Source organism: Coregonus lavaretus (genome assembly GCF_964263955.1).
Source record: "Coregonus lavaretus genome assembly, chromosome: 36".
Classification (NCBI taxonomy): domain Eukaryota; kingdom Metazoa; phylum Chordata; class Actinopteri; order Salmoniformes; family Salmonidae; genus Coregonus; species Coregonus lavaretus.
Window position 1 is genome coordinate 7703951 of NC_140023.1, and position 14157 is coordinate 7718107.

At 39.7% G+C, this 14157-nt stretch overlaps 1 protein-coding gene across 1 annotated transcript in view; it reads left to right on the forward strand.

The window, feature by feature from the left end:
* The first annotated feature begins 2283 nt into the window (after positions 1-2283).
* Positions 2284-14157, forward strand: part of rgs7a (regulator of G protein signaling 7a) — a 42590-nt gene continuing 30716 nt past the window's right edge. The window contains exons 1-2 of the mRNA XM_084153302.1: positions 2284-2463; positions 3459-3574. Coding sequence (XP_084009428.1) covers positions 3497-3574 — 78 coding nt within the window. The 5' untranslated portion in view covers positions 2284-2463; positions 3459-3496. The remainder of the gene's footprint in view (positions 2464-3458; positions 3575-14157) is intronic.

Below are 14157 nucleotides of genomic sequence, written 5' to 3' on the forward strand. Positions count from 1 at the left end.
AACCTTGCTCTTGATGTAGCACATGGGGATGTGTGAAACTCACTCGCAGGTATATCTCACTGGTCATCCCCAAAGCCAAAACCTCCTTTGGCCGCCATTCCTTCCAGTTCCCTGCTGCCAATGACTGGAACGAACTGCAAAAATCTCTGAAGCTGGAGACTCTTATCTCCCTCACTAACTTTAAGCGTCAGTTGTCAGAGCAGCTTACCTATCACTTCACCTGTACACAGCCATTCTGAAATTAGCCCACCCAACTACCTCATCCCCATATTGTTATTTATTTTGCTAATTTGCACGCCAGTATCTCTATTTGCACATCATCTTTTGCACATCTATCATTCCAGTGTTAATACGAAATTGTAACTATTTTGCACTATGGCCTATTTATTGCCTTACCTCCATAACTTACTACATTCGCACACACTGTATATATATATTTTCTGTTTTATTTTTGACTTTATGTTTTGTTTACCCCATATGTAACTCTGTGTTGTTGTTTTTATCGAACTGCTTTGCTTTATCTTGGCCAGGTCGCAGTTGTAAATGAGAACTTGTTCTCAACTGGCTTACCTGGTTAAATAAGGGTGAAATCAAAATAAAATAAATAAAAAACTCACTCCTCAACCTGAAGTGTCACCGAATAGCTAGCTTTTTGGTGGCGCCGACTGGTAAGATGCTTTGGGAGGGTGATCACGTGTGCTAGCAAGGCAGAGGTCCTGGGTTCGAGCCTCGGTGTGAGCCTCATCAGGAGGAAGCGGTACTCAGTAAGCAAGCAGCGTGATGTCTGTTACATTGGCACGTGGGAAAGAAGAAGGCAGGGTAGGTGACACATGTTAAACTCGCAGGGTTTTCTCACGGGATGGGCTCCAGTTCTTAGAAGGTATCTAGGGGGCTCTTGGTTGACCAGGCCTGACTCTGTAGTGAATTCTACTGAAGAGGCGTTCAAAAAAGGGAGATCCCCGGTGACATGCAGTCAATACTGCATAGAGGCAGTGCTTGACTTGGGCAGGAGCCCACCGGAACTGAATACCGGCACCTCGAATAGATATGGAACTATGGGAGAGGGAGAAACGGATAGAGAACTATTCTGCTTGATAAAGAGAGAAGCCCCTTGATATGATTGTAGACAAAAACTGTTGGTGGTAGATTGCCAGGTCTAGATATTCTGGGTTAACTGCATGTATTAAGATTAACATTTATAGTAAATTGCCATCCTGAGAGGACATGTACCATAAACATTTTCTATGGAAAAGTAACAGTTGATTTTACATGCCAACTAATTTATGATACTCAGCCAAATGGATTGAGAGTCTTCAGGGACCAAGAGTAGGTGCCAACAAAAAAGCAGCTTCAGATATTTCTGTTTTATCAAAATAAATGATGAGCATAAATGTTAAGCCTTTGAAAAAATGTGTTAAAATATTAAAACTGATTGGATGTAATGTGAGGTTGAGGGGAAATATGAAAGTGAGATTGAGGAACCGGGTTTGGGTTGGGATGAGAGTGACAAATGAGTCTTGAAGCTAATTTCTTTGCAAATCCTTTGCGGTCTGACAGTGGTGTGCCTCCCAGCCAAAGATGCTGCAGCAAAGGAGGTTGTTCGCCATTTCTGGATATTCACGACTGAGTACAATGCATTTATTTTACCAAAGCAGCAAACAGGACTGAAGACAAAAAAGAGTTCGGACACAGTGTCACCTAAACCTGAAAGCTATGCATACTGTGCATGCATAATGAAGTGAAGGAAGATGTATTGTAGGCTACAGATGAGAATATCATTATTAGCTCATCTTTATGCCAATGGCCATCTAATTAACAACCTAAATGCTAATCAGATATCTCTGGGCTATGTCAATTTGATTAACATTCTAGCAAGGTATGCTAAAAAATACTAATTATAATGACTATTGAATATGCAAAATGTCACAGTGTGTACAGAAATATAAGCAATACATAAAGATTACAGGGATAAATTTATTTATAGGTTTTGGTGAGTACTCATTACACCATTAAATGTAATTTACTAAATGTGTATTCCCAATTCATCGTCATCATCATCATCATCAGTTGTATGCCTGTTTCGCTGCTCAGCTCACCAACATTTGTTTCAAGAAATTTGTGACCACCATTACTCTTTTATAACAACAACATATTGCTACTTCAAGCTGATGGTCCCCTGTAAATTTGCCAGATAAGGGTTTGGATTCCTTGCACGTGATTGGTCATGGATCGATGCACGTTCACGTTATTCTGTGGGTGCCGCGCGCCAGTGCTTTCACCATCATTTTGGAGAGGAGGGAAGCGGTAACAACCAAGTCTGCATCGAATGCCTGCCTCTTCCAATTGCCAATGAATTATCTTCGAATTCCTATGTCTGCCAGTTGACATAGCCTAGCCTACCGCACGCACTGCACACCAGTTCTGCAAAGAAACAGGATATTCGCAGGCTGTGCGTTTTTTCAGGTAAATCATCAAAGAACGATTGCTTATTTACATATTTTCCTTTTATTCACGATAGATCGAGACAAGTGATCAAGGGAGCGGGGCTTTTTGCTGTAGCTGTCCATGGTGCTGAAATTATAGGGGTCTTGGCTTGATGGAGACACTTCATTGACTATTAGCTATGTGATGATGGGAGCTAATGGAAGACTATGGTATTTACATATGCTATGTGTTTTGGAAGAATCTTTGAAAGGATGCGGTGGGTGTCGTTTGGGGCGAAGATAAGATACTGAACCTCGGATGCACACAGAATTGCCCTCGAACATTTCTCAGTTAAACGGTCTTTTATATACTTTGTATTTACGTTTTATATTTCAATGGCACTAAATGAAATGTATTTTACACATTGTTCTTTACTTTCCTTTGAGAAACAACCCGAGCCTATTTCGTTAAATCCTCTGCATCCACTGTTTTCGATTTAGAGCTTGGGTGCACGTTATCTTGCCACCGTGCTGCCTTCTCGGATCTCAGGGGCTATTGAATTCTCCAATGTCAATAAGCACGATAGCAGTCAACTTACATAATGATAATTAATACAGAAATCAATAAGGTCTTTGTATAAGCTTTCATTAAATCTCGATATTATGCATTTGTTAAACAGGTGGAATACCGAAGGAATGTATATAATGGTAGAATATGAAATGATAATGATGATGATAATGATGATGATGATGATGATGATGATCACATCACTGTAATTGCTACTATTTGTACTGAAATTAACCAGCCAAAACATCTAGTTAATACATCAATTAGTTGATCACATTAACATTTCTACCATGTTAGCCTATGATTGGAAACAGACTCACTCACATCTGATAGGCCATTTTGATGCACTCAAAGTATTCTTCTATTTTGTATGTAGCTCAAAGGTAAGGGACATTTTGTTCCTGTAGGATTCTTCTATAATGTTTCCATGCCATAATGTTCTCCACTGTCCTATCTCTCTGCTTCAGCACCTGATCATTACTGAGGCTGTTCACCCTACTGAATCATGGCACAGACCAACAGTGTGGGGCAGGGGAGTAATGGAGTAGCCGATGAATCACCCAACATGATTGTATACAGAAAGGTAAGGTGTGCAGAACAGTGCTCAAACTGGGTGAAAACCCATTCAACCTCAGTGCACTTTTTTGTGCTGCACTGTAGTAGCGATAAGACACTGAATAGGCTGATACAAACTCAATGCTGAAGGACACACATGTAGAACTAGAAGGCGTTGACTCTACTGGAATTCATGTCCTTGATCTGGTTTTGTAGCGTTAGCTAGTTACAGGTATGTGTGCTTCAAATGAGGGGTGTCACCATGTGCACTGATGCAAATGACTGTACATAAATGCAAACATGCATATAGGCACTTGTGCTTGCATGCAAACACACTCAGGTCACATGGTCTGGTTTGTTCCAGAGTCTCTGGTTGTGTATGTATGACATTCAGCCATTTTAACCAGTGAATTACATATTTTTGAGCAAAAGGAAGGAAAAGGCATTAGAATGTCCAGTATGTTGTCAATGCAGTATTTCTTCAGATTCAGCTGTGAAATCTATCTAGTCCATCAGTGCAACTCCCCCCTGAGAAAGAGAAATGTATTGATGTTCTGTGGAGATATCTTATTAATATATTTTTACCTCAAGCTTCAAAATAGCTTGAAAAAATATAATGAAAAGTAGGGAGGATAACAAGATGAACTTTTTCTGTGTATTTTACTCAGTGAATGTGCATGTGCATGTGATTTTGCATGATTTTGCATTTTTCATAGCTGCAGAGTATATGAATAGTGGGGATTTGGACTTTGCTCATAATTTTGTTTTGTGTATGGAAGAGATTATTTATTGGTTTATTGGTTTATTTGGATCCCCATTAGCTTTTGCTGAAGCAACAGCTACACTTCCTGGGGTCCACAAAAAACACAAAACATGACAAATAACAACACACTGATACACTGATAGACAAGGACAGTCACATACATTTAAAATACAACTACAGTGAGGGAAAAAAGTATTTGATCCCCTGCTGATTTTGTATGTTTGCCCACTGACAAAGACATGATCAGTCTATAATTTTAATGGTAGGTTTATTTGAACATTGAGAGACAGAATTACAACAACAAAAATCCAGAAAAACGCAGGTAAAAAATGTTATGAATTGATTTGCATTTTAATGAGGGAAATAAGTATTTGACCCCTCTGCAAAACATGACTTAGTACTTGATGGCAAAACCCTTGTTGGCAATCACAGAGGTCAGACGTTTCTTGTAGTTGGCCACCAGGTTTGCACACATCTCAGGAGGGATTTTGTCCCACTCCTCTTTGCAGATCTTCTCCAAGTCATTAAGGTTTCGAGGCTGACGTTTGGCAACTCGAACCTTCAGCTCCCTCCACAGATTTTCTATGGGATTAAGGTCTGGAGACTGGCTAGGCCACTCCAGGACCTTAATGTGCTTCTTCTTGAGCCACTCCTTTGTTGCCTTGGCCGTGTGTTTTGGGTCATTGTCATGCTGGAATACCCATCCACGACCATTTTCAATGCCCTGGCTGAGGGAAGGAGGTTCTTACCCAATATTTGACAGTACATGGCCCCGTCCATCATCCCATTGATGCGGTGAAGTTGTCCTGTCCCCTTAGCAGAACCCCCCCCCCCCCCCCCCCCCCAAAGAATAATGTTTCCACCTCCATGTTTGATGGTGGGGATGGTGTTCTTGGGGTCATAGGCAACATTCCTCCTCCTCCAAACACGGCGAGTTGAGTTGATGCCAAAGAGCTCGATTTTGGTCTCATCTGACCACAACACTTTCACCCAGTTCTCCTCTGAATCATTCAGATGTTCATTGACAAACTTCAGACGGGCCTGTATATGTGCTTTCTTGAGCAGGGGGACCTTGCAGGCGCTGCAGGATTTCAGTCCTTCACGGCGTAGTGTGTTACCAATTGTTTTCTTGGTGACTATGGTCCCAGCTGCCTTGAGATCATTGACAAGATCCTCCCGTGTAGTTCTGGGCTGATTCCTCACCATTCTCATGATCATTGCAACTCCACGAGGTGAGATCTTGCATGGAGCCCCAGGTCGAGGGAGATTGACAGTTATTTTGTGTTTCTTCCATTTGCGAATAACCGCACCAACTGTTGTCACCTTCTCACCAAGCTGCTTGGCGATGGTCTTGTAGCCCATTCCAGCCTTGTGTAGGTCTTCAATCTTGTCCCTGACATCCTTGGAGAGCTCTTTGGTGTTGGCCATGGTGAAGAGTTGAGAATCTGATTGATTGATTGCTTCTGTGGACAGGTGTCTTTTATACAGGTAACAAACTGAGATTAGGAGCACTCCCTTTAAGAGTGTGCTCCTAATCTCAGCTCATTACCTGTATAAAAGACACCTGGGAGCCATACATCTTTCTGATTGAGAGGGGGTCAAATACTTATTTCCCTCATTAAAATGCAAATCAATTCATAAAATTTTTGAGATGCGTTTTTCTGGATTTTTTTGTTGTTATTCTGTCTCTCACTGTTCAAATAAACCTGCCATTAAAATTATAGACTGATCATTTCTTTGTCAGTGGGCAAACGTACAAAATCAGCAGGGGATCAAATACTTTTTTCCCTCACTGTATATACAAACAATACAATAGAAAAATTGTGTGTTAGAGTGTGTATGGTGTGTGTGCGTGTGTTTGTTTGTGTGTGTCCCCTCATAGTCCCCGCCGTTCCATGCGATGTTGTTTAATCCGTTTTTTAAAGGTAATTTCGCTGTTTGTTTGAATAATTGGAAATGGAAGGGAGTTCACTGCAATCATGGCTCTGTATAATACTGTGCGTTGCCATGAATTCATTTTGGACTTGGGGACTGTGAAGTGACCCCTGGTGGCATGTCTTGTGGGGTATGGGTGTCTTAACTGAATGTTATTCGATTATGCAGACAATTTGGAATTTTCATCACAGTAATATTTATCATAAAAAATAGAAGAGAAGCAGTTAATCTCTCATCAACCCTCAACCCGGAAAGACTGGCATGCATGTTGTTGATGTTATTTGCAATTGACAAAAGCCAATTTACTAATTGTACAGTAAAACTTACTTATGTTTATTGTTTTCTGTTAATACTATTTGCCCGGTTAATTTCAGAACATAAGTGAAGAGGCAGTAGCTGGGGTTTTGTTTTTCTACATTATTGTCTGACAAATCTTTTAGCAGAGAGGTCAGATTGCTTTGCTTACATTGCTCTGTACATTCATTGCTGAGGTTAAATGTGAAAAATGTGGGCTCAATTCAATGTAATACATATTATGGTACACTGTAGCTCTTTTTCCATGGTCAAATGAAATCACAGTGTTGTTAGGGAACTGTAAAAATCGACTTCTACTACAGGTACTCTCCATAGGTAGATGTTGGACACAAAATGAGGTGTAAAAATGACCGAGAAGGGCTCAATTGAATTCTAAGGAATTCTGTAGGTAAACATATGACATATTTTGTGTGAAGACTCAGAGGAAACATGGTTCCCTACTATTTCAATTAACTCTCTGGTACATGTATCATTACAACATGAAGCTGATCCTTAGAGACAGCCTAACAGTCACAAACTTCTGGGTCTGTGAATTCAATCACGTGCCAGGTGTTTGTATGTTACCACATAATCAGAGCAGGAAAGGCTCTGTCTCACAATGTCAAATCCATCAATGAAGTGATCATTTTCCCATCACATACCCTTGTGGTCTGTTCTCTATCAGGGTTTATTTTTCATTTCATTTCCTTCACCCATCAGTGAATTGCCACATTTCCTCTGCAACATCTATTTTTTTCTATTATAAAGCAAGGAGAACGTGGGGAAGCTATTCCATGTATTGTCTGTCTTTCAAAGCTGTGGGATGTTGTGCTATATTTACAGTCCTTGTAGAGAGATTTGGTGGAAGTTTCTCCTTTCATGCTGTAGCTACATGTGAAAAACAAAGGTACAGTACTTAATGTCCTCCTTATACTGCAGCCTCCTACTCCACTGGAAGAGAATGGCATTCAAAGTTTAACTGTTTGAAAACGGGCAAACACTAAGAGTAGGAGGGTTGGGTGGGTATATTTGAACGGATTTGTTATTCCTCGTTTGGTTGGGAGCGGAATTGTGTTACTTATTCGATTAAACAAAGGAAGCGGTTTGGAGAAACGGTATCAAAGACTCCCGGACTTCCTATTGATTTGTGGTCTTTTTGGCTACTTAATTACAGACCTGATGTCGCTTCCGTCTTTCCGCTATTGATCTCTTGAATTTTCATTTTCATCAGGGTAAAAAATTGGTATGGTAATGGGAATAAATGAGCACCAGCATATGTCAAATACATTTCTAAGCAACCTCCTTTCACAAGGCTTAGATATCATTCATAATGTATTATCAGATCTATTTCTCAGCTGTTCTATGACTGTGATCTTCCCTGATCTCATCTACTCTTCCATTCGGTCACTTCTTGACCACATGTAGCTGCTGAACTACTGGATGACTCACTTACACTTCTGAACAAGATGGTCAATGCAGAGACTTTTCTAAGTGGCCTAAAGGCACAGACACACTGGTAGCGTTAGTCGGCCGAGAGTACATAGCACATGATTTCCCAAACTAGGGGTTGCCTGATTTGAAAATGGGGTCAAGAGACAAAATTTGCACTTGGTTCATAGAACCTGGGTTACGTCCGTTGTGCTGACATTCAGATAATGTTTGTATCAGGGTGCACAAAACATTATTTTGATGTTGCAAGAATGTTGACAAAGCAGCCTTTCTGAGTTCTTTAATGGTTCCCAGAACATGTAATTAGGTTGTGGGAACAGTGTGGGTACATTACAAAACACAAAATATGCTCAGTTGTGATGACATTCATACAACGTTTAAGTTAGGTTGCACAGGGCATTCCCTTAATGTTTTACGATGTTCATAGCATATTTGTTTTAGGTTTAACATAATATTCCATTAATGTTCACACAATATACAGCTTACCTTGTCTTGGAGGTCCTCAGATCATTTCAAGAACATTTAGAAAATGTTATATTTAAGTTTTACCTAATATTACCACAACATTTTCAGCATGCAAATGAAAGCATAAGAAATCAGATTGGAATACATCCCCATTTTGTTTCTCTCCAGATTTAATGGCAATTCGCATTTGAGGACTTTATTGTAGGTGATATAGAGACACATGGCATTTACATTTTATTCATAGGACATTTGAATAGCATTTAATCATGCAAGCACATCCATATGTTTTACACTTCATATGTTGACACTTCATATGTTGACAATCTGCACATGTGAGGTTTAAACTTGCAAACCCCACATGTGATGAAGAAAGAAAATCATAAAATACAGTGTTACAAGTACACATCATATGAAGAGGATGGGAACATTTTAATAACTGTTCTTTGTCCTGATTGACCATATTTGACCCCCAAAAAAAACACAAGGCCACAGCTATCCTCTGGTGGTGCAGAGGGTTAATGATCAGGCTAGGGAACCAAACATTGAAGGTTCAAACCCCACATGTGCAGATTGTCAACATATGTAGTGTACAAAATATGGTTGTGTTTGTATGATTAAAGGCTGTTCAAATGTCCTGTGAATGAAATAAAAATGCCATGTGTCTTTATATCACCTTCAAATGTGAATTGCCATTACATCTGGAGAGAAAGATAATGTTATGTATTCCAATTTTGAGAATGTTGTGGTAATATTGGGTCAAACTTAAATGTAACATTTTCCAAATGTTATTGAAATGTTCTGAGGACCTCAAAGACAAGGCCAAATGTATATTGTATGAACATCAATGGAATATTATGTTAAACCTAAAACAAATATGCTATGAATGTCATAAAAATTGACTTATTTCATTCTTACAACATTAAGTGAATGTCCTGTGCAACCTAACTTAAACATTGCATGAAAGTCATCACAACTGAACATATTTTGTGTTTTGGGAACCTATCTCTTGTAATGTACCCACAACCTAATTACATTTTCTGCAAACCTTTAAAGAACTCAGAAAGACTGTTCTGTCAACATTCTTGCAACATCAAAGGAATGTTTTGTGCACCGTGATACAAACATTATCTGAATGTCAGCACAACTGGACAGTTTTAGTGTTTTGAGAACCTATCTCTTGTCATATCCCCACAATGTTCCCACAACCTAAATACATATTTTAGGAACTTTTCAAGAACATAAAACAATTGTTCTGGGAATGTTCTTGCAACACCAGGCAAATCGTTTTTGCAACCTAATTGAAACATTGTAGGCTAACAATCAGCACAAATGGACAGTTTTCGTGTTTTGGGAACACATCTCTTGTCATGTCCACACAAGGTTCCCACAACCTAATGAAACATTCTGGGAACCTTTAAAGAGCCGATTAAATGTGTTCTGGGAACGTTCATGTAACATCAGGTGAATGTTTTTTGCACCCTAAAAGAAACATTGTATAATCATCTGCACAACTGGACAGTTTTTGTGTTTTGGGAACATATATTTTGTGGTGTCCCCACATTTTTCCCACCAGACTCTTCCCACAACCTAATGAAACATTCTGGGAACCAATTAAATGTGTTCTAGAACCGTTCTTGCAACATTAGACAAATGTTTTATACAAACATTCTATAATCATTACCAAGACTGGACAGTTTGTGTTATGAGAACAATGTTCTGAGAACTGTTACATTCCCCAGCAAGAAAACTAGAAATTGTCGCTCAAACAGAAAGGGGAACTAACAAACAGTCACTGACAACAACCAAAATGAAACAGGTGGGGTTTTAGGAGGGGTTCTGAAATACACTCATGGGGGTGTCCACTGAAAGTTGCATCAGATAAAGGATTGTCTTTCTAAAAATCAAATAGGGAGCGCCAACTAAAGGTGTTAACCTTCCGCATCTATCAAGACAACTGGAGCACTGGGCCAGCCACTCTTAAATAGCACCTTGGCCAGCACAGGTGAAACACCTTCCCACTAATGAGACGGCAACCAGCACAGGTGTAGCACATACTGACTAACGAGGTGACACAATTCGGTCCGCCCTACGTGTTAAAGTCCAACCTCAAAACATTAATGGAAAAACCAAAACCTGTAACAGAACCTTCACAGAACCAATTTGGGTTTGCTGGGTATTTTCTTTATTCATTAGGTAATCAATTTAGGTAATCAATTTCTTGCCATTTCTAAGTTGTTTGAAGTCCCTTTTCCAAAATCAAGAGTACGTCATCATCATCAAATTAATTTCCAGTTTCATGAGATATTGGTCTCTGCTCACTATTTTAAGGCATCCAATAAATATACACTTTTTGTAATGTTGCCAGGGAGAGTTTTACTGCTGATAGTGGATGGAGGTTTTACAGGGACTCCATTGGGACTAACACTCCATATCCTCTCTCAGCTCTTGTCGTTTACTTCTAATGAAAATGGATGGAAGAGGGGTAGAAGTGTTGACCTGATTACTGTGGAGCTGTGAGCCGCTTTTTCTCCACACATATTAATAGCATGCGCTGTGATTACCTGATTTATTCACAACACTCTTGGGTGACACTTAAGTTATAGCTGCCTAGAGCAGCTCACTGGGTAGAAGCAAACGATCAAATACGAATAGAAGATACAGTATACAGCATCTCCTTTATAATGCTGGGCAGATGCACATACTTCAATTCGTGGTGTTTCCAGGCATAGCCCAATCATTGCCTATCCCTGTGATGTATTCTTCCCAGTCACATACAGTATAAAGCATCTGTCTATATCGCGGATGTGAATGTGGTGCTCTGAGCTTGGTCATATGTGCTATAATGAATAGTGTTCTGCTGTGTTCTGTATGTGGGCCAAAAACAGCCCCGGTGAGGCGCTCATAGTCACACAGAGGAGAGAACAACATCCTCCGCCAGTAGGTGTGTGTGTGTGTGTGTGTGTGTGTGCGCGTGTGTGTGTCTACTTAGGATGCTTATAGGTGCTTAGATTGATCTGAAACATCACAGAGCTGTCATGGAATACAATGGGTGTCTATCACCAAAATGGCTTTGGAAAGGATGAACATTAGATGAAAGGTTGGGGCTCTTTGATAACATTTGAAATACCTTTGATACTATTGGTCATGGATATCCATTCTTTTAACCTGTATGACAATTTTTTTAGTACCCACTTGATCACTTTGTAAACCCGTCCATGCCAGGATTTTAGGTGAGCTTTTATAGCACAATATAATGGCTGGTGAAACCTCTGGATGTTTAGTGACCAGGTATTAAAACTTTGTGTATTTACGTCATAGTATTTGTTAAATTGTCTTTCTCAAATGGTTTCCAAAGGTCTGCTTCAGCTGCGTGAGTGACTGTTTGAGGGTGTGAGAGCCTGTGTTTCTTTTGATTTGCATTTCTTCTGTCTCTTTAGCCAGAAACCCGAATCTGCAGAAAAGGCATGGTCTTTCAAGCTGCCTGATCTTGTGTTGTGTGTATGGCAGTTCAGGCTTTTGTTTTTCATGTCTTGGCAGCCAGTGAGTGGGAATGGCGAGCTCTTCTCTCCGCTCTCTATAGTGTGTATGGCCATTAATCAAACGGCTGAGCACGTTATTGTATGATTCCGTTATTGTTATTCTTACTTAATATTGGTCTCATTTATATTATTGTGTTTACAAACAATATACAGCATGTGTGAATTAATTGTACAATTGATTATTGATTTGTTGATTGATGAGAGTATAGTGTACGTGCAGGTCATATGTAGGAACAAGCCTATAGTTTTGCCTCTGCCATGGTAACACAGCTGTGTAAAACGAATCCTGTCTACTGATATTACAGTGAATCATCAGCTGGGTATCAGGTCTATTCAGACCCTTGCAGTAGTACATCATATGAAACGGAGTGAAGAGCTGTGAAGTGCCAAGCTCCCCCAAGCAGCATTCAAATTCATTCAGTGAGAGGCTCATTAATTGGCAGATCCGAGGAATCTTTGTGTGAAGCCCTTTGTGTGCTATGTAGGCCAGCGGAAATGACTACTGCCCACATGAAAAAATACTATAGTATACTATGGTTAAATACTATAGTATTCACTGTATTGTTTTTGCGGACTTAACTGTAGTATTCAATGTAATGTTTTTGCGGACTAAAGTCAGCAAAAACACTTCAGTGAATACTGTACTATTAACTGTAGTGTTGCGGACATGACTGTACTATACTGTATTATTTACAGTTTACTATAGTATATATAAAAAACAGAGTATATACTATAGTAAGTACTGTAGTGTTTTTGCGGACATTACTGTAGTATTTACTATAGCATTTTTGTTTCATTACCTTTGACATAGCAATGGAGGCTTTGTCCTTGAGGAAACCTACCGGACACATGACCGAGGTATACTACAGTGTGTAGTATAATATTCTACAGTATACTACAGTTTACTACTGAATTCTATAGTAAGAACTGTAGTATTTTATAGTAAACTGTAGTATGTTTTCATGTGGGTGTGTATGAAAACATACAACCTCTAGTTCAATAGGGATGAAAATATCATTCACAAGGAAATTGTGGGTTTGATGTTGGATTGCTGGATTGCGTAGGCATTTCTGTCTTGGTGTTTTCCACTATTGCACATAAGACAAGGACTCATACAGATGTAGGATCTTAATTTGATCACCCTGTTGCAGGAGAACTTTCCTGCAATGTCTGGCCTTCCTGTGTATCTCAGGTCGACTCTGTGTCTTCCTGTTGGACGTTGCTAACAGGCTTCTCCATCCTCTTGTTAAGCCTCTACAGAGGCCCCAGACTTTACAAAGCCTATACAGATGTAGGATCTTAATATGATCACCCTGTTGAAGGATAACTTTCTAAACATCAAAGTGTATTTGAGGTTTAAAAGGCTTCTGATGTTTGTAATTTCCACTTTGAAATTTCAGACTTGATTTTCCCTTACGAAAAATGTATCAACCCCTACAAAAATGTCCATTAATTATAATCCAAATAATAATTCACATATCCTGTTGCTGCAGGATTATTTTCATGTAGTAGCAAACTGGCTCAAATTAAGATGCTACATCTGTATGACATCAATCCCAGAAATAATAACTCCTGCTCTCTCTGAAAAGGGAACAGTTCGAGTATGTCTTTATGCTCTATGCCAAATGTTACTCCAAAAGCAGGACATTACAGACTACTATCAGTAGACTATGAAAGTATTGGTCAAATATGTATCATTATTCCTTGGCAGACTGTTGCATACTACTGATGCACCAAATACAGAATGGCCTGTAAATCTAGATTACTTCCCTTGCTGGCATGGTATGGCAGTGGGAGTGTCCACACATTTGGCTATCTCACCTCTCTCTCCTGTGGAAAGCCTAACCGTCGTTGGCTAGCACGATAGTCATACTAAACTGTATTTTCTTCTGTATTACACAAGGGGCTGAGGACGTCTAAGTATTAAAGGGATAGCTGACTCAGGGTGTTGTAGGCCTTGTCTGTCTGTCTGTCTGTCTGATTCATTTAATTACAACTCTCCATCTAATGGGAGATTAGCAGGGTCTAGCCACACCACTGACAAGCTTAATGAGCTCGGAGATGGTCAGCTCTTAACGACTGCACAAAGGGAGGAAAGCTGACGGATTGGCTTAACTGTGTCTCTCTGCTTTCCCCTTAGATCTGTGTCAGTGTGTCATCATACAT